This window comes from Diceros bicornis, chromosome 4, assembly GCF_020826845.1.
Source record: "Diceros bicornis minor isolate mBicDic1 chromosome 4, mDicBic1.mat.cur, whole genome shotgun sequence".
In the NCBI taxonomy this organism is placed as follows: Eukaryota; Metazoa; Chordata; class Mammalia; order Perissodactyla; family Rhinocerotidae; genus Diceros; species Diceros bicornis.
In genome coordinates, this window is record NC_080743.1 from 59573700 (window position 1) to 59595257 (window position 21558).

The following is a 21558-nucleotide window of genomic DNA, read 5'->3' on the forward strand; positions in this document are numbered from 1 at the left end:
TAGTGTATGGATGGGTTGTGGAAGAAAAAAAGAGAAACCACAAGCAGAATATTTATACATTTATTTATAATGAAATTATGGTCTAAATATTTACAACATATAGGAAACCAGAGGGTAAGTTTATACAAAGCCAACCTGCAAAGTATTCAAATGTGCAAAAATGACAGTTCAGTATCTCAAACTACTCTTGGTTCAGCAGACTAGCTCCTTCACTTTCACACATCAATATTTGATACAAAAAAGTTCTTTTGGCAAAACCTGTAATGCCAAGAAAAAGGACAAGTTGCAATTTCAGTCACTAAGTCCACCATCCTATTGCAAGCAGTCAAATCTCTCTATTTTAGCTGCAACCAGTTCTGAAGAGAGACAGACCACTGTGTTTCGTTTCTGTGATGAGTCCTGATCAGCTTTTGATCAACCAGTTTTCTCTGACCCAGTTGAAGACAAGAAGCTTAGAAGGGCAATAAAAACAGCAATGGCTATCTGAAACAAGTGTGCCTGGAGGTGCCAGCTTTGGATCATCCCAATAAAAAGACACAATAAAAAAAATAACTTCATTTTCCTACCCAGGATCCAGCTATATCAGATAGTTTTAAATTAGTAAAACCACATTTTCCAAAACAGAAAGAATCCAAAAATGAAATAGGGATGAGTTCTTACATTGAGTACTGAAAGGAAAGAATGGTCTTAAAATCTTTTCCCCACTAATAAATAGTAAGGCTTTGTTTATAACCAGTTATTATCAAAATTCACCAAACAGTAGTAAAATACAAATAAAACTTTCTTTACATCAGAATAGGGGCTATTCATTTGGAAAAGGCTGGACTAGCTCAAATGTATATTAGAATGACCCTGTTGGGATGCTTTGTTGAACAAGCACATTTCACCAACTGTTAAAAAGCTTCTGAGACAAATTGGTGACTCTAAGTAAATCTTAACAGATGCTATGCCACTGCAGAAATAAGGATGTTTTAAAAAGAATGGAACTCCTTTAAGAAAGGGGATATGGCACCTCTAACTTCTGCAAAGGTCCAAGATAGTTCTCAGTACAGGCCCCAGAGTCTTGTTAAATCAAATGCATGCATTATTGCTAAAGAAGAGTCACCGAGGGTCAAAACTCTGTTCCACTGTTTCCTATGGGGCCATCCAGAATGGCATCTGTTGTTTAGCTCGTGGTTGTGATGAAGGGTATTGATATCCCAAACTCCAGCCCTGTGGAAAACTACTTGCATTTTTATGACCTCCGTGTTCTTCCTCTTCATCAGATGAATCTGCAGCATAAGCCACCAAGCCAAATCCCTTTTCCGTAGTTTTCATCTTCTTGACTGGATAATCTAGAATAGAGAAAAACAACCCCAACCCCATTCCCCACCAAGGGAAAAAAAAAAAGATAATACCATAAATTCGTTAATAAAAAAAAGATGTTAATTGTAAGTGGTTAGTTGGACACCATTTTGAGGTCACAGGGTCAATGGTCACCCAAAAACGTTGAAGATCACACGAAAAACAGCACCAGCATCAGCAAATGTGAATCCACCAGAACCATGTAAGAAAACAGAGAAAGAAAAAAGAAACACAAAAAAAAAAAGAAAAAAGAAAAAAAAGGAAAGTTAGCAAGTGAGTCTCTGGAGGCTGATATTTCACCTTTTAAAGAGTTAAAAGAAAAGAAGTTAAGAAAAGAAAAAAATGTATTTTCTTCCGTTTGTTTTTATTATGACTAGGCAAAGAACAAAAATGATCCCATGTACCTTTACAGGGTTTAGAGTTCTGGGATACTAAAAGGCAACATTTTTTATAACAGCCACAGGCTGACCATTACTGATCAATAGAGCTATGACGGGAGACACGGCTCAGCTCCCAACACAAAGAAAAATCCATTTTTATTAAGTCTGTATCAGATTACCTCCAGGTACAGATGACAAAGACAACAAAATTTTGAAATGACCTACCAATCATTAGTATTTCCTAGGGTTTTAAGGTCACTGATGCTATGTATAAAATATAAGTCGACTGACTCTTTTCTAGACACACGTCGGTTGAAAATAAAAGGCTGTGTAATTATATGCTGTCCATATAAATAAAAAAAAGTATTCTCATTAGCCAGTACATTATAGAGGTTGGATAAAACACCTGAATGAGTCACACCTGAATGAACGTCAGGTTAGAAAACTAACAGCTTAAGATCAGTCTTAGCCACACTCCCTTGTTCCCCCAGCTACACCTAACTCACCATGGCTCCCTGTTAAGGTCCCAGATCCATTCCTTTCATCAGACTCTGTTTTTATTCCAGTCACTGGAAAGGCTGGTGGAGGCATCAACTGCCTGTTAAAAGAAAAAAATGAAACAGTCTTTCAGACAAATTCAATAAATGTTTAACCTCTCCAGTAGATAAGGAGTGGAATAAACAATACGGTCTGCAGATAATCTTTCAAGTTCACCTTAACCATTAATTTCAACCCTTTCCACCTGACCCCCTACCCACCCTTCAAGCTATAAGATTATAAGGCCTGTTTGCAGAGCCAGGCCACGCCAAAAATAGAACAAACTGTTGTGGGAACTCTGCTCCCTCTTATGAAGGCTAATATAATAATACAGGAAAGGAGAATTTACTGGATGGCAGGCTAAACTCCCATTCAAGTACCTCCATCCATGATATTCTATGATTCTAAGTAGCAAAAATGGCTTGATTCTCTAACACTTCTGTTACTGCCTACCCTTAGGAAAATGGCCAAGATGCAAACAATGAAAGTAAAGGAAGATGCCTGACTAAACATGTACTGAATTATCCAAAGCTAAGTGTAACTGCTTCTAAGACTGTGCAAGGCCTATCATTACATTTTCCATTACTGCATCAATTACAACAAACAGGAGCTTGTTTGATCTAAATGATTTCATTTCAGTTTTAGAACATGGAAGCACGTAGCAATGACCATTATTCACACTAATGGTGCAAACAAATGACATCTGAATATATTCATATAATTATGTTCCAACCAACTTACCTGTCCCTCTCTCGCTCTTTGCCTGAGGAACTTGCCGGCTTCGATCCTGCACCTTCAATCTCATTCTGACTGGAGAAGCCTGTACCTAAATTAGTCATATGAATGGGTCCATGCTATGAGCAGAAAAATACAGTGGCATTAGCAAATCTACAACTGCTGTATTGACTTTAGCTCCTTAATGTAACTGTCAAGTGCCTCGTCTTTCTGATAAATTGCAGTAAGCTGCACTACATACCTCTTTGGGATTTGGAGTCTAACTATAGCTGAAAGAGATTATTTTTCTCTGAAGGACTTGGTCAGGGATGTTGTGATTCATTATGCTATGTCTATCTGTTTTCAACTATCCATAACTTAACTGGTTTGACCCAGTTATAAACTATAAAAATGTTTCAAAGTTTGTTTCAAAGAATGCTTCAAGGATTCTGGCAAAAAGTAAAGATGCTTTCCTAATAAAACAAAACTGCATCAAAACTACACATTTTAATAATCTTTAAAAAACTCTTTAGTGAATAACTGTGTTTATAACTGTATGCAAGCACAGAATCAGTGCATTTCTGGCCATCTTTTTTTTTGAGCGGGAGGGGTAAGGATTGGAGAAAGAAAACATCCTCTTTTTTCAGAGGGGAAAAAGAGAATAGTAAATTGAAAGCCAAGGTTTTCAATACAACCCAAATATCGGTAGAAGGATAGCTTTTGGTGAGATGTGTAGGGAAGTAAGAACTATCAGAGGCTTTCAACAGTCTGTTGTATGAATAAGAGGAAGTGCAGAATTCTACAGAACTCCTTCCAGATGCCAGTCATAGGAGACTTCTCTCTAGGTGAAGAGTTTTGTATTCTCTTATCACTCTGACCCCCAAAGACAAAACCCACCCAAAGGGAATTGCTCTTGCTTTCAATTAATCCCCCAAGGATAAAAACCTAATCTAAATAGATTCCAGACGGCAGAAATCCTAGTACTGGGAGGATAGTTGATACAGATGTGAATTTATCTTTCTTTAAAGGGAGAATAGTAGGATAAGATGAGGAAAGTAAGACAGGGTATTTTATTTAACCTGGTATCCAAGAAGTCCAGATTCTCGTTCATCTGGTAGCTCCTCGGTGAATCGCCTCTTCTGTGCCTGGGGTTGAGTTGGGAGTGGGGGCTGGGGCTGGGGTGGGGGCTGGGGCTGGGGGCCGGCAGGCAAGGCAGTTTTGACAGGAGCAGCAGGAATAAAAGGCCCACTCATCGGACTCTGGGACCAAAACAAACCAAAGAGGAAAAGGTGTGAGAACATCCAACTAATGAATAAGTAAACAATGATTAGGATATACTCTAATGATCAATATGTATCAGATGAATTTCATCTTCTGGTCCTTAGTTTCCTTTATGTATAATTTGGTAACAGCATCACCTAGCCTTCCCACCCTCATGGTAGGGAAACATGAAATTGACAATCTCGACATGCTTTGAACTCTCAGGAAAAACTTGTTGTGCATTCGGGCTATTAGGAGCAAACATGACCATTAACAACAATAAAAACTCTAGCCACTTACTTAGTTCAGAAGTTACCAAGCAAGAATATTTTCTTATTTAAAGCCCTTTAATCAATGTATTAGCTCTTTCTGGATCACAAATCCTGCTAACACTTGTGGCAAAGGAAACTTCATCTACCACTTCCATGGAGTTATGTCAAGAGCGAGTCTGTCTAATGTTTTATGAGGTTGTTCCAAAAAGGAGTAAAGGGTGATCAAAAGACAGTATATTAGAGAAAACAAGCACTTCTAAGAGGAAAACTCTTATTACCAACAGCTATTATTTACCGACTACTTAGATCATCTTACTGAACCCTTCTAGCTCTTTGAGATATTATCATTATGCCCATTTTATATCTAAAAAAAACCAAAGCCTGGATAGGGTAAGTTACATCCCAAGATCATACAGCTCAAAAATGGGAAAGCATGACGAACTCTGGCAGTCTATCTCTAAACCCCAACTCTTAACCACTCTTGCTATACTGCTTCCTAATTACAAAACAATGTGGCTCAAAGCTGGAGAACTAAAGCTCTACCTAAATATAAAAAGTAAAATAAGCATGACTAGGGACCACAAACGGAAATTAGTTCATCAGCTCTTTTTCGTTTTACACTGTACAACCCCCTTCAGTGCTCACAGCCCACAGGTAAGGAGGCTGGGCAATGGTTCGAGGCTGCAGTTTACTCTCGCATGGGTACACTATGAGAGGCCCACAGGAGGGCCCGCCATAAATCCATTACCATGCTCTCATTACTCTCTCCCCTGCCTCTAAGAAGGAATATATATAATCTACCTAGATGAGCTGGCCACCTACTCTTTTCCTAAAATTCTAGTTTCTTACATAGTTTGAAATATATATACCAGTTTTCATAATCCTCAAGTTTGGAAAGTTCATGTATCTCTTGGCGTAGGAACACCTCCATATAGTATAATATTTCTAAGATTAGTGACTCAGTTCCAATCATTTAAAGGTGTGGCACAGGCCAGTGCCCTTCTTGAGGACTTTCTTAACACTGCAAAGCCAGAGGCAGGCAAATGACGGTCCATGGTATGGCCAACTATGATTCTGGCCTGCCACCTGGTTTTGTAAATCAAGTTCTATTTGAACACAGCCATTCATTTGGTATTGTCTATGGCTGCTTTTGTGCTCAACAACCGAGTACAGCAGTTATGAAAGGGACTACACGGCCCACAAAGCCTAAAGTATTTACCATCTGGCCCTTTATAGAAAGCTTGCCAACTCCTGCTCTAAATTAAATTAACTATTTGGTGGCAAGATTTGTGAAACCAACTGTAAATTTTAGGGTGAATACATACTATTCCAGGGTATTCAGGTAGTTTGGTGATGGGAACACAGGACGACAATATAAAAAAAAATACCTCACATTACATACCATTTCTGAATAATACCACCACCTTCCCAGCCCCAGTTTTTCCTAATTCAACGGCATCATGTTTCATATCCTGGCATCCTACCTGTCCAGTGCTAGCTGGAGGCTGCACTTGTGTTATCGGGTATTGTGTTGGCACAGGTGGGACTCCGGTAGGTAATGCTGGTAAGACTCCAGGTGCCAATGAAACAGCTGGTGGCACTATGCTTGGTACTCCGTAGGGAGGTTGAACTGGCTGCTGAGGAGGGGGAACAACAGGGTAACCAGACTGATAGCCATTGGATGGATAATATGGTGGCTGAGGAGGGACACTACTTATAGCAGAGGGTTGTGTATAGCCTGAGGGGGAAGAAAAAAAGTGTTTAATCAGCTGCAGCAGAATGAGACATTTTAGCTGAATATTAAACTTAATCTCTAGGGAAGAATAACACTGAGGCACAAATGGCTTTCCAAATTATCCTAAGTTGAAGGGAACATTATTAGTGCCCTGGCACAGTTAGGCTAGCCTCAAGCATCATATTTTATACATAAATCTCACTAGCAAAATATTTTTTAGTTAAACACTTCAAGACATACACACCTGGTAAAGGTACAGCAGTATTAATCTGATTCACAAATCTAGAGTATTCAGCATGAACCTGAAAGAGAAGGGAAAATAAATTAATTTGGGACAGTCCTAATGCACTGAGCATTTATAAAAGTCTGATTATACAATTCTAGGACCAAAGCAATTAGGAATTAAAATATTTCCATTGATGTTTCAATCAAATTTAGACTTGTTTGATCTAAATTTTAATACGTCACATCTATAAATTATTAAGCCAGGTTTTGGGAATCAGGAGCATGGACATCAGGAGCATCCTAAATCCCCCAAAGTAGATCCGATTCTGGGGTACAAAATCATTCGCATGCCACAGAAATTAAGCAGTTAGGAAATTTCTAAGTTGTCAGTATAACTGTTGAGAACTCATTCATTCTTTTATTTACTGGGTGACTTGTCCTCAAGGAGCTCATGGTTTAATAAAGATTTAGTACTTCTCCTCTCCACTTCTTCATTATTAGCATCTTACTAAGTCCATAACTTCAAGTAACGACAAAGAGAAAGATGGAGAATGCTCACGGAAGTTATCTGGTACAAGGGTTGGTAAATCAGGTTACTTCTCAAAAGCAAAGTAAACAACAGCTTCCCAAGAGGGCATGCTTAAATACCAAGTAAAAGAAGGTTGAACACACTCAACCCCCAAACCTCATATCCTTTAGGTGCTATAAAAACAGCCCTATGCTTTAATTTTTAGTTACCTGACTATAAAATAAAAAGAATGAATAATTATCCCAAAGGTATTACTAACTGCTTTAAACTATTACAGCTCTACTTTACTTTAGCTAAAGCTAATATTAGAAAGAATCCGGAGGAGCCGGCCCGGTGGCGCAAGCGGTTAGGTGCGCGCGCTCCGCTGCGGCGGCCTGGGGTTCGCTGGTTCGGATCCCGGGCGCGCACCGACGCACTGCTTGGCAAGCCATGCTGTGGCGGCGTCCCATATAAAGTGGAGGAAGATGGGCACAGATGTTAGCCCAGGGCCGTCTTCCTCAGCAAAAAAAGAGGATTGGCGGATGTTAGCACAGGGCTGATCTCCTCACAAAAAAAAAAAAAAAGAAAGAATCTGGAATGTCCATTATAAATGACCAGGATTAAAAGTAATATTTACATACTCAAAAACATTGAGATTTTATGATACTAATGTAGTATAGATTTCAAAATTCTATACTGAAATAGCTCCTAAAGAAATGCATACCAACTGTGAGCTTCGCTAGGGGAGTTTGACTTCCTTATAGAGAATGGTAGTTGCTATAATGATTAGTGACTTGAATAGTGTCCCCCCAAAATTCATGTCTTTCTGGAACCTCAGAATGTGACCTTTTATGTTTTGGAAACAAGGTCTTTGCAGATGTAAGTAGTTACGATGAGGTCATACTGGATTAGGATGGGCCCTAAATCCAACAACTGGTACCCTTAGAAGAGGAGACAGACACAAACAGAGAGGGAAGAAGGCCAGGTGAAGATGGTGGCAGAGATTGGAGTCATGCTGACACGAGACAAAGAAAGCCAAGGACTGCAGGCAATCACAAGAAGCTAGGTGACAGGCATGGGATGGATTTTCCCTCAGAACCTCCAGAAGAAATCAACCCTGCCCACACCTTGATTTTCGACTTCTGGCTTCCCAAACTGTGAGAGAATAAACTTCTGTTGTTTTAAGTCACCCAATTTGTGATAAATTTGTATGGCAGCCTAGGAAACTAATACAGGTGAGAAAAACAGCTAAGACACAATCCAAAATGGCAGCAGCTCTTCTGAATGAGTATCAGACAGACAAATATAACTCACTGTTTGCAAAAGATTCTCACAGAGCTTCTTGGCAGCAGCCAGGCCTTCTGGTTTGGGATGACTGCAAAGAAAAAAGAACCAGAATTCAAAGGGGAGAAAAACAAAAGATACAGAATTATACTTTCATTTTGTATGCAGTTTTATAAATTTAACATATTCAATATAGCACAAACCTAAGCTTCTGAAAGTTACAAAACAGGAGCACAAAATGTCATAGAAGTCCTTCAAGACATAACCAGTATCATTACCACAAATATTTTATTGGTCTTTTTCTGAGTAACAGTACTTCTTGATATAAAGAAAAGATATTTTCAGGATTACAGACTTGCATAAAACCCAAGCACTTAAATACTTAAAAAACATAAATCCACCTTCTAATTTAACAATTTTTATTAACTAATTATAAAGTGATTAGTCCCAGTGTTTACCTTAGTTCCTCATGTTACTACTTATTAAGGCCATTTTCTCTTACTCCTTCTGAATCATTCCTGCCTGTACTGATAAGTTGATAAGGATTCAAACGTCCTCAGCCCCATCCATCCATACCTGATGTAAATATACATAGGTTCAAAAGCTTCTCGGCCAGATGCTGGCTCAATGCAGCCTGAACCTTTGCCTCGTAGGAAGACTTTGGCACCCGTTTCAATCTGAATGTGCTGCAAATAGGAGCAGCCTGGACCTTCCACTTTCTCCTTCACATTAAAAGTGGGCACAGCATGTTCTAGACCCACAAATAATTTGTCTTGAACATAATGCATCTGTAGAAGAACACAATACCCCAGATTAAACAGAGAATACATAATTAAATCCTAATCTTGATATGATGCAAAATACTTTAATCTTCTAGATACTTCTAATTGCTTCCAGAATAAGGACCCCCTATAATTTTTACCATGAGCCCATAAAAATAAACCCTATCAAGTAGCTTAATTTAAATGAAACCTATATAGTCCATGTATACCTGCAACACTAACCCTTTACTCTGTTCAGCAAAATCTATTTTAAGAAGTAAAAAACCCAAGATCCAATATTGAGTAAGCATACCCACTTCCCTCCAACTGGTTTACGTTAAATAGAACTTATAGCACAGTCTCCTGTAAAACTGGAGTAGAATGTTGGGTAGTACAGTCAGCCCTGTGATATTCTCCAATAAGGGCTGCTCTCTCCAACCCTTTTTTCTAGGAGGATTGTATCAGCAGAGTCTTGTTTCATCAGACTCAGCCTTCTTAGTCCTCCAGCTGCCATCAAGTTTAAAAATAAAAATTCAAACCACTAACTTCAAAATGTACAATGTGTATAGCTCTTTGATCTATCAATCCCCTTCCTAGAATATATCAGTATGAAGAGATGTGTGCTCAGCTGTTCATTACATCTGGGAAACCTAAATTGTCCATTAACAGGATATCAATAGTGGGCAACTTTCAGATTGGAATTTTAGGATTTTATTTTTTTCTTTATACTTTCTGTATTATTTGGCATATATCATTCTTATAGAAATGATAAAGCTGTTAATGATCTTTCCACAAAACATACCCCTGACTGGAAGGGAGGCTTCTGGCTAACAGCCGGAGACAGCTGCGCAATAGGCGCTGGCTGGTGATAGACAGTGACTGTTGCACCATTAAAAGTTGGACTCGTCCCTGTGGCAGCTTTGACCACCCCATTGGTAATGATTTCTTTGATTCGGTTTACAGCTCCTAGGGAAAAACAGATAGTAAGATACTATACTAAAAAACTGAATGAGTGACTAGTACCCAATGATAAACACAGGCCAATGCTCAATTACTCAAGTATTAATTCATTTTATAGATCACCCAAGTATTTGGCTCCCAACCTCTCTTAACTTCCATGCACATTCATAAGTAGCTCATAAATAAGAGTTAGAACAGCCATCAGGAACAGTTTGCCAACTTATTACATACAGGCCTCTACTTTGCCCTTCACAAAGAGCGATCTGGGAGCCAAAAATATTACTTACTGTCCACTAATTCCCGAGTCTGGCCCTGAACATGAAGATATAATGGACGATCCCTATAAAGAGAAACATACAATGATGATCTCGAACAGGTCAAACCAAAGAAGGAGCAAAATGGGTCATCAAATCTAATATGTAATGTTTAAAGTTTCCAAATAAGTAAAAGGGACTATATAAACAAAAACAGCTATTGCTAGTTAATTTCTAAGAACATGGTTTTACAGCGGGGAAATGAATCAACTTTTCTAGTTGCCTAAAGTTAACTGGCTCACCTATGGATCAAACCTGCTCTTACGGGCTCATGAACATTAATAGCCAATCAATTGAGATAACCCAGAGACTGAGAACAGAATTTCTTTTTGTTGGTTGTCTAATAGGTTATGGGTAAATGTGATCTTGGCTATCCAAATTAAAGGGTCAAGAATGATGGCGGCATATAGATAAATTTCTTTAAAGACCCACACCAACTGAGAACTCTTTAGATTCTAAATATAAAGTAGCTTAGATTCATATTTTGATTATAATTATGGGGAAAGTGATCAATAACCATACAGTTAATAAAAAGCTGTAGGTAAAAAATAACTGTTTAAAGACAAAAATGTTCAAAACAACAACTAGCACATATACAAAGTTGAAATATACTCTTGGTTTGGGGAGCAAATTTTGCCTCCTAAATATATTTAGTTTAAGCCAACGTTAAAACTGTTGCATTGTCTGAGTACCTGTCCTCAAAAAACTGAATAACGGAAGGGATGAAACTAAACTGAGATGAAATTTAAAATTTTTTTTTCAGTGAGGAAGATTGGCCCTGCACTAACACCTGTTGCCAATCTTTCTCTTTTTGCTGAGGAAGATTGGCTCCGAGCTAACATCTGTGCTCATCTTCCTCTATTTTGTATGTGGGACGCCGCCACAGCATGAGTTAATGAGTGGTGCATCAGTCCACACCTGGGATCTGAACCTGCGAACCCTGGGCCGCTGAAGCGGAGCGTGCAAACTTAACCACTATGCCACCGGGCTGACCCCTGAAATCTTTACATGGATAACCTACACCCTATAATCATCACAGAGGCATTAAGGAGTCTGATCAAGAAAAAAAAAAAAAATTTTAAAAGGGAGATTACAACAAAATATGAGCCCATTTGTTGGGGTAAATATTTCCAAATGAAAAAAAGTTAGAAGTATACTCATTAAATGTTAACAATTATTATCTTCTTTTACACTTCATGTAATTTGTTTCCTCTAATAAAAACATTAATTGTGAAATAAAAAACCAAAGAGCAATAGGAAAAATAGCTGCCAACACTTTTGACATCTGTTGGCGATGTCTCGAATTCTGCATTAAAGCATATATATACATATATCAAGCTACTAACTATACATTTGCACGTATTCCCCAAGAATGAAAAATATGAAGCTAATGTGAATCCTACGTCCAATCCTTCTTCAAAGTAGAGGAAGAATACATACCCTGGTCCTACTTTGGCCTTCTCCTCAGTTGTCATGAACCTCCCTCGAGTTGACACTGCAGCCCCACTAAGTCGGCTGATCTAAAAAGGAAACATCCTATTAAAAAGATGATGTGGCAATTGACTGATTTCAATGACAGGTAGCAGGACAGATTTTCCATATTCATTCATTCCACCAATAAGGCAGGAGTGAGTTCTCTCCTGTATCTGAAATTTCAGTTCCATTGTTTCTTACTCAAACCAACCCAGGGAATTCACCCATATCTCTTTCTTTGCCTTCACTAAGAAGTTCCTCTGCAATTATATTAAACCCAGTCCCAACTTTGGAGACTATGACCCAAACCCACTAATAAATATCTGACTCTTGTTTGTCTGTGTTTACAGGTCTTGCTCTTCTTTTTTTTTTTTGTGAGGAAGATCAGCCCTGAACTAACATCCAGGCCAATCCTCCTCTTTTTGCTGAGGAAGACTGGCCCTGCGCTAACATCTGTGCCGATCTTTCTCCACTTTACGTGGGACACCGCCACAGCATGGCCTAATAAGCAGTGCCTCGGTGCGCGACCGGGACCCAAACCCGGGCCCTCAGCAGCGGAGCGCGTGCACTTAACCACTACGCCACGGGGCCAGCCGCCAGGTCTTGCTCTTCTGAAACACATCCACCCTCCACCTTTCCCAAAGAGGCCCAACATCTTCACACCTCGTCTTGAGTCTGTCCTCGAGTCAGCAAGTTCCTACACGTGAGAGGCACATCATTGATCTCTACTTCAGCTACCACCAGGTCATCCTTGCTTTTATTGCTAGTTAGGCCTTTGCCAGGGGCCTGAAGCTACAAAAAGAGAAATTAGATTAAAAAGTTTAGATGATGAAATAATATCTTTTTGTATCCAATTTACAAGTACCCCTTCCCAATTCCCATACCTCCCTACCTTTCCCTTTCCCTGCCTGCAAACACACTGAGAAACACTCCTTGGTCATACTTCATACATGAAATAACAAGCAAACAAAACCTCACTAAAATGACACCAGGCAGTCAATTTACTTGAAGGCCATCATTAGATTTCTCTATAACTTTGGCCATGTGTGCATTTTTACGATCATATAATTACAGAAAATCTATGGACTAGAACCTGCAATCTTCAAAGGGAAAACTAAAGGGCCAAGTTATGACACTTTACAGCTCAATCAGCCAGCTCTAAGTGTAGTAAAATACAGGGTAGAGTCCAACACACAGTGCCGAGTCCAACAACCCACACACCTCATTCGTGCAAGAGTAAGGTGCCTTTGTGTCAACACTATAGTCACAACACATTGAATTCAACTAACTCCATCCTAACAATGATCTCAAAAACCCTTAAATTGTATCTAATTAACATCCCATTACTCTCTTATTAAGGAAGAACAAATAGAATAGATGAAAAGCCAAGCAAGATCCTAAAACCTGATCTGTTTTTTCTCAATTTAAACTACAGGCAACTCTAGATAGCTGGATTGGAGTGTTGTCTGAAAAAATTTTAATCTCAAGACGGCCTTCCCCAACCCTTAGCTGCCCTGGACCAATGTCTAGCAAATCTGCTCAAGGAAGGTAAAATATAGTTTATTTCTTTGTACATTAGGTACATTTTTGTGTGTGTGTGTGGAAGATCAGCTTTGAGCTAACATCCATGCCAATCCTCCTCTTTTTGCAGAGGAAGACCGGCCCTGGGCTAATGTCTGTGCCCATCTTCCTCTACTTTATATGGGACGTGGCCACAGCATGGCTTGACAAGCGGTGCATCGGTGCGTGCCCGGGATCTGAACCTGCGAACCCTGGGCTGCTGAAGCTGAGCGCGCACATTTAACCGCTACGACACTGGGCAGCCCCCCATTAAGTTCATTTTTTAAACGTGGAGGCAAACTAAACAGACTCAACAACTCTCCTTACCTCTGCTTCGCCCCTTTCAGTATGCATTTATACATCTCACTGAATCCTACAGTCACCCTTAAAGGCACATATTAGTGTTGTCCAACAAAACTTTCTGTGATGATACAAGCATTCTCTATCTGGCAGTCCAATATGCGCGCCACTAGCCACATGTCTACTGAGCACTTGAAATGTGGCTAATGTGACTGAAGAACTAACTTTTATTTTTAAATCAAATTTTAATTCAAATAGCCACATGTGGCTACTATCTACTGTACTGGACTGGACAGGTAATTATTACTACCAACCCCATTAGAGATGAGAAAACCGAGGCTCAAGAAGGCAAAGCCATACCAACAGCAACCGGGGATTCTGGGTTTCAAACCTAGGTATTCTGATTCTAAATCCAGTATTTATGTACCATGCCGCCTATTGCTGAGTTTACCATTTTAAAGACTATCTTTTAGAGGAAAACAATAAGTCTAAGTGATCAACATCAGTATTAAGGATTTTAATATTCAAGAAGCATTCCATCTTCATCAGTGTGCTTTTAATATTTCCTCGTAGACCTTAGGAATGGACAACTGACTCACACAACCTTTGCAAACCATAAAAATACAATGAATAATGAACTTTCAATTCACTAAAAGTTCTCATTAATTCTGCAGAACTTGAATATTTAAGCATTCAGACAGGTTATGGCCTAATGATAAACATTCTGTTGACGTTATCTACTGATAAACTAGAAGACTAACAAAGAAATGCATTCTTTTTTTTCAGCTTTACTGAGCTATAATCGACAAATAAAAATTGTATATATTTAAGGTATATCACTTGATGTTTTGATATACATATGCATAGTGGAATAATCACCACAAACTTGCTAATTAACATATCCATCACCTCACATGAATTGCATTTTCAAACACATAACTCCTCACTTTATAGGTACTGTGGAAGGCAAATTTTAACTTAAGCCAAAAGGATTTTTTTCAAATAATAATTACAAGGGAATGCACTGCCTTGGGACACACTGAATTCTCCAACTCTAGAGGCCTTCAAGGAAAAGCTAAGCACCCAATTGTCGGGTGATTCTGAAGTCAGATCTGTGCCTACCGTTTACAGATCTTTGACAAGTTACTTTACATTGATGAGCCTAATTTTCCCCATCTGTAAATTGGTGACCATAACACATTCCACAGCATTGTTGTAAGGATTTTTTTTAAGTGCAAAGCATGCATTATAGCAATAAAAACAGCCACTATACTCACTATCCTGTAGGAAGATTCTTCCCTTCTATGAAATGACCAAATAATTTCCCACATTTGTGTGAAAACAGCAAAACAATCCATATATAAATTATTCATTTTAGTTCAAGTTTAATTCTACTTTAGTTAGGCAGTCATTAGAAATTTGAATCTATAGATTCTAATTAGAGCTGACATTTAAATGCTCACTTGATTTACCTGAACTTCTCTTTTGACTTCAGGGAAGTTACGGAACAAAAAACATATTACATCATTGCTTTAAATGATCATATAGCTAGAACTTAAGCTGAACCACGTGAACAGATACAAAATAAGCCATTTTGGCCATAAATGTAATCAGCCCAATCAAAATTGCCTCCTAAAAACAAATGGCAAAATATATTCCTATACATTCTGAAACTAAGTGATGTTTAAGTTACTGTATCCCCGTTTTCTCCTTCATTAACACAATGATTGTGAGATTACAGGGTTATAAAATAACCCCTAGTAAAAGAGCAACTAGGAGAGTCCCTTTAACTTCAAATACCTTCTCAGCAGCATTCTGAGTGGGTTTCAGCTTCCCTTTGGCCATGAGCATGGCATTGATCTTGGCAGCCACAGCAGCAGCAGCATCCAAGGCTCCAGAAGGAGCAGCTGCGGAGCCCCCAGGGCTTCCCCCACTGCTGGTAACCTCCCCACCTGGGGCTGCCGGTGGGAGGAAGAGAAGTGGGGCTGGAGCAGGTTGGTCCCATTTGCTGCGGCGCCTCAAGAAGTAAAAGGAAAATATTAGGGCCCAAAGCTTTTATCTATATTATTCTTCCCTTACTACATCATAGCACCACATTTTCCCTCTCATATTCCCTTTACGCCTTCGAATCTCCTATCAGGGCTGAAATTACCAACTCTCCTTAAATAGACAATTACTGCAATATTGCCCCCAATCTTCAATTCTTTCAACCCTTTTCCAGAATCTACTTCCTTTCTACTCCATCATCTCTATCAGAAGACTCCGCTCTGTCCCGTACGCCCTCGTTTTCGCCTTCCCCTTGGCTCGTCCTTCCAGAAGTACCCGCTTTCTTCCTCCCTCTGATGCCCGTCGGCCTTTTTCAGGGCCCCAGGCCTGCTAACCATCCTTCTCCCCAAAACTCCGGCCTTCCAATATGTACACTTTCCACTGAAGCGCCCCTCCACCCATAAGCATCTTCCCATGGTTCCTCTGCATCTCCGTGCCCCATGCTCGCTGCGGTATCCTCGCCGCGGAGCTTTACCCGCCGGCTCCAAGATGTGTCGCGCTCCCCGCGGACATGGCGACCCGCTCTGCTCAACCACCCGCCAACTACCCCACTGCCACCTTATCGTCACTTCCGCCCCCAACGCCCTTACGCACAGCCTCTTCCGGTCGTGAGGCAGAGCGGTTCCGGTGAAAACGTCTACTCCGATTGGACTTTCGGTGATTTCAAGGCGTCCTGCGTTATGTGAGACAGGTAGGGTGTCATCTTCCTGCTTGCGCCTTGCCCTAGAGAAAGATGGCTGCGAAGTCTCGTATTAAGGCGGAATGGGGCGACGAGAACCCATTTTTGTTATGGGCGAGTTGGTAGCCTAGAAGACAATACGCATGAATCAGAGAATTAAACAGGTTTTTTCCCAAATTCAGCTGCGTTCGTGTGGAGTCCCAGCCTCTGACCCGAGAGAGAATTCCCCGCGACTTTTCCCCACTTCACCTTTCAGTTAAAGGAAATGATTGTCCCAAAGGTCATTTGAAGAATTTCTCTCTTTTTTTTTCTTTTCATTTCTGTGTGCCAAGCACTATTTTAAGAGCAAGGCATTAAGATGTAAAGATAAAGATTAAAGATATACAGATAAGCCGCGGGTCCTGCCTTTTTGGTACTCACAATGTGGCGGGGTAGGCACACGGGCAAATACATATAATAGGGGTGTGTAATAAGCAAAGGTGAAGAAGATAAAATGTTCAACTCGGTGGGGCTTTAGACGCAGGGATTTGAAAGAAACGGAAGCTGCAGAGGCTGGGTGAGGGCTGGAGAAGCAGTGATCCAGCGTAGGTTATGAAACATCCTGTTCCGGGATCTACATACTTAGAGTTGGACTGGCCAGAGTGTGGGGACCAGGTAATGAAAAGCCTTGAATGCCATGCTGAGGAATTCCAGGTGATTCTGAAAGAGATTTCCAACATATGGAATTTCTTGGAACTGCAAGGAGTCTCTAGATGGAATAAATAAAACACAATGCTATTTTTCAAATAAGTTTACATTCTGATTTGATTAATAGAATACGAATTCTTTTAAAAACCAAATTTATAGTGTTTTCCCTTCAGCATTTAATAAATTTCCCTTCCATACAAATGCCACCTTTATCGTATAGGAAATGATGTATGTATAATATGTATATGATGTGTATATATATATGTACACATGTATATTATATATATAATATTTTATTTCTGCATTCCTTTCTATTGCATTGATCTATTTGTTCCTTTGCTATACAGTTTTTATTACAATAATTCTACGTTTTAATATTTTAATATCCGTTAGGGCAAGGCCATTCTCGTGCTTATGTATTTCCTTGCCTATTCTGACAGGTGTATTTTTCAAATGAATTTTAGATTAAACATATTGTTTTCCCTTTGCCTCATCTCCCCAAAACACAGTGCTGTTGAGATTCTGATTGAAAATACGTTGTGTTTATTTTTTCAATTTTTTAAATTGAAATATAGGGGCCGGCCCTGTGGCAAAGTGGTTAAGTGCGCACGCTCTGCTGCTGGCGACCTGAGTTCGGATCCGACCCGCACCATCGCACCCCTTGTCAGGCCATGCTGTGGCAGCGTCCCGTATAAAGTGGAGGAAGATGGGCACAGATGTTAGCCCAGGGCCAATCTTCCTCAGCAAAAAGAGGAGGTTTGGCCTGGGTGTTAGCTCAGGGCTGATCTCCCTCACACACACAAAAAAATATTTCACTTGTTATGGTTCATCTTTTTTATTATAGCCATCCTAGTGGGTGTGAGGTATTATCACATTGTGATTTGCGTTTGCATTTCTGTAATAACTAATGATGTTAGGCGTCTTTTCACATGCTTATTCAACATTTCTATATTTCCTTTGAAGAAATACCTACTCAAATCCTTTGCCCATTTTTAGATTGGGTTATTTGTCTTTTTTTTTTTTTTGTGAGGAGATCAGCCCTGAGCTAACATCCGCCAATCCTCCTCTTTTTTTTTTTTTGCTGAGGAAGACGGCCCTGGGCTAACATCGGTGCCCATCTTCCTCCACTTTATATGGGACGCCGCCACAGCATGGCTTACCAAGCAGTGCGTCGGTGCGCGCCCGGGATCCGAACCAGCGAACCCCGGGCCGCCGCAGCGGAGCGCGCGCACTTAACCGCTTGCGCCACCGGGCCGGCCCCGGGTTATTTGTCTTTTTATTGTTGAGTTGTAAGAGTTCATTATTTATTGAGGATACAAGTCCCTTCAGATATTTGATTTGCAAATATTTTCACCCATTCTATGGGTTATCTTTTCATTTTCTTGATAGCGTATTTTGAAACACAAACATTTTTAAATTTTGATTAAGCATTTTCTTTATTTTTAAACTTGGAGAGTATTGACAAGTTCACATTAATGATTCTTCCCACCCAGGAATGTGGTGTGATTTTCCATTTTTTGGAGTCTTGTGTTATGCCTTTCAGTAAATCTTATAGTGTTTTTCATCTGGATTTTGGTTCCTTTCTTTTTGAATACATTCATAGGTATTTAAAATTTTTGACTGCTATTTTGAAAGACATTTAAATTATTTTTTTAAACAAGTTATTGTTGGCATAAAAGAAATCTACTGGTTTTTATATCTAGCCACCTTGCTAAACTCTAGTTTTAATAATTTTGTAGCCAAATCTCATGGATTAATAAAATATTATAGTGGACAAGAGTACATACTGCCTATGTTCAAATCCCAAAATCACTACTGACTTACCTGTGTGACCTTGATTTCTTCTATGTCTCAGTTTCCTTATCTTTAAAAGGGAGATAATAATAGTGCCTACCTCACAGAGTTGTTATGAGGGCTGTATGAATTCATATATAAAGAGTTCTTGGAATGCTAAAGGTATATGTGTTTCTAATTATTATTTTCTAACTTACAAAGAATGTAAAATAAATCTCTTCATTGGTAATGTTGGTGCCATTTAATTTATTTTTTTGCCTTATCAAAGTAAATAGTGGTGAGTGAACAGTGAACATTCCTATCTTGTTTCTGACTTTAATTTCACTTTCTTTTCATTTTAGATTGTTTTTTATTTTTAATAAAAAAAGCATAGTGTTGATTGCCTTAACATACTCTTTAGGTCCTAGGGGACCTTGTTGTCTCTAGTCCTATTGTCCTCCCCACCATCCTTACCAGAGACAGCAGTGTAGTGAATTTGTTGTGAGTTCTCCCTGTCCGTGTTTTTATATTGTCACAACATTGTACAGATACATGAACAATATACAGTATAGTGTTGTTTGTGTATGTTTTTTTTAATTGAGGTGAAATTCACATAACATGCAATTAACCATTTTAAAGTACACAATTGAGTGGCATTTAGTACATTCACAATGTTGCACAACAACCACCTCTCTCCAGTTTCAAAACTGTTCATCACCCCAGAAGAATACCCTGTACTCGGTAAACAGTCACTCCCCATTCCTCCCTGTCCTCCATTGTCTGGTAACTGTCAATCTGCTTTCTGTCTCTGTAGCTTTACCTACTTTGTGTATTTCACATAGTCACATAGTACGGGATCTTTTGTGTCTGTGTTCTTTGACGTAGCATAATGTTTTCGAAGCTCATCCCAGTTGTAGCATGTATTGGTACTGCATTGCTTTTTATGGCTGAATAATTTCCATTGGATGTATATACCACAATTTATTTACCCTTTCATCCGTTAATGAACGTTTGGGTTGTTTCCACCTCTTGGCTATTGCAAATAGTGCTGCTATGAACATTCATGAACAAGTATTTGAGTACCTGTTTTTAATTCTTTAGGGTTTGTACCTAGGAGTAGAATTGCTGGATCATTTAGTAATTCTAGATTGAACTTTTGTGCAACCACCAACCCAAGCAGCTGCACCATTTTACGTTCTCACCAGCAATGTATGAGGGTCCCTGTTTCTCCACATCCTCTCCAACACTTATTTTTTTTCTGGGTTTTTTTGTTATAGCTACCCCAGTGGGTGTGAAGTGGTACCTCATTGTGGTTTTGATTTGCATTTTCTTAATGACTAATGATCTGTTTATGTGCTTTCTGGCCATTTGTATATCTTCTTTGAAAAATGTAATTTCATTTTTGAATATAATGTTTGCTTCTGAGAAATATTATTTGTAATGTTTAGGAAATTTGCTTCAATTTTTATTTTACTAAGCACTTTTATTGAGAATGGATGTTAAGATTTAGCAAGTCCATTTTTGCTAGAGTAGATATATAAGTTTTTTCCTTTAATGTATATTATCGTAGGGCTGGCCCCGTGGCTTAGCAGTTAAGTGCGTGCGCTCCACTACTGGCGGCCCGGGTTCGGATCCCCGGCACGCACTGACGCACGGCTTCTCCGACCATGCTGAGGCTGCGTTTCACATACAGCAACTAGAAGGATGTGCAGCTATGACATATAACCATCTACTGGGGCTTTGGGAAAGAAAAAAAGGAGAAGGATTGGCAATAGATGTTGGCTCAGAGCCCGTCTTCCTCAGCAAAAAAGAGGAGGATTAGCACGGATGTTAGCTCAGGGCTAATCTCCCTCACACACACACACACACACACACACAAATGTATATTATTGTAAACAACTCTGATGTTAGATTTCCTAATGTTGAACTCTCGTTCCATTTTGCAATAAACCCTTCTTGATCTTGAGGTATCATTTGTTTAATACACTGCTGGATTTGATTTGCTGATGTAGGGGAGAAACAAATCTTTTTCCTCCTACCCTTTTTGGTTCTTGGCTAGATCTCTGGAACAAAACACAGATTAGCAAAAGAAAAGCATACAAATATATTTGATATAAGTTTTATGTGACACAGGAGACTTCATAAGGAAATGAAGACCCAAAGAAATGGTTAAACCTGAGAGTTTTTATAGTAGGTTTGATGAAGAGTGAAAAGTCATGGAAAAATATGATAGGACAAAAAGAGGTGTGAGCTAAGAATAGTAAACTGGGGGAAATTTAGCAAGACCTGTTTGTTCAGAATCCTCTCAGTGTCGCTCTGTTTTGGAGATAAGGATATTCCTTTCCTCCAGGTATAGGGAGGGCACTCTTACATGAGGGTCTTATGACCTGCCTCAGGGGAAGGTCAGCAAGTCCTTCCTACACCTGCTGTTTCTCAAATTCCTTCAGCTTAAAATATTCAGTATGGGGCCGGCCCGTGGCTTAGCGGTTAAGTGCACGCACTCTGCTGCTGGCGGCCCGGGTTCGGATCCCGGGCGCGCACCGACACACCACTTCTCTGGCCATGCTGAGGCCGTGTCCCACATACAGCAACTAGAAGGATGTGCAGCTATGACATACAACTATCTACTGGGGCTTTGGGGGGAAAAATAAGTAAATGAATAAAATTAAAAAAAAAACTTATAAAAAAAATATTCAGTATGCCATGGTGCTGTATTTTGTGGTAGCACGTCCTGAACTCCATCACT

General features: G+C 39.5%; 1 protein-coding gene and 2 non-coding genes across 4 annotated transcripts; all 3 read right to left on the reverse strand.

Moving 5' to 3' along the window:
* Positions 1-46: 46 nt before the first annotated feature.
* On the reverse strand, positions 47-16246 carry KHDC4 (KH domain containing 4, pre-mRNA splicing factor). Of its 2 annotated transcripts, XM_058539407.1 has the most exons (14): positions 16149-16245; positions 15428-15644; positions 12431-12559; positions 11735-11814; positions 10268-10320; positions 9823-9986; positions 8836-9047; positions 8290-8350; positions 6487-6544; positions 5992-6245; positions 4055-4234; positions 3003-3115; positions 2231-2322; positions 47-1334 (listed from the first exon to the last, which is right to left on the reverse strand). In XM_058539407.1, exons 1-14 carry the CDS (start codon positions 16184-16186, stop codon positions 1135-1137), a joined length of 1851 nt encoding a protein of 616 aa, XP_058395390.1. In that variant the 5' UTR covers positions 16187-16245; the 3' UTR covers positions 47-1134. The 2 variants fall into 2 exon arrangements, with proteins under 2 accessions (XP_058395390.1, XP_058395392.1); XM_058539409.1 differs by lacking the exon at positions 47-1334 and having other exon boundaries at positions 2230-2322; positions 3003-3087; positions 16149-16246.
* LOC131405086 (small nucleolar RNA SNORA42/SNORA80 family) lies at positions 5126-5260 on the reverse strand. The gene has a single exon (XR_009219945.1). It is a non-coding gene; the product is annotated as a small nucleolar RNA SNORA42/SNORA80 family (small nucleolar RNA).
* On the reverse strand, positions 9400-9528 carry LOC131405089 (small Cajal body-specific RNA 4). The gene has a single exon (XR_009219948.1). It is a non-coding gene; the product is annotated as a small Cajal body-specific RNA 4 (non-coding RNA).
* Positions 16247-21558: the final 5312 nt, after the last annotated feature.

Coding starts and splice junctions, on each gene's coding strand:
- KHDC4 (XM_058539407.1), bottom strand. CDS start 16,186: ATGTCCGCGGGGAGCGCGACACATCTTGGAGCCGGCGG. Junction 15,645..16,148: donor ACACATCTTGGAGCCGGCGG/GTAAAGCTCCGC, acceptor TTACTTCTTGAG/GCGCCGCAGCAAATGGGACC. Junction 10,321..11,734: donor AAGGCCAAAGTAGGACCAGG/GTATGTATTCTT, acceptor TTCTCTTTATAG/GGATCGTCCATTATATCTTC.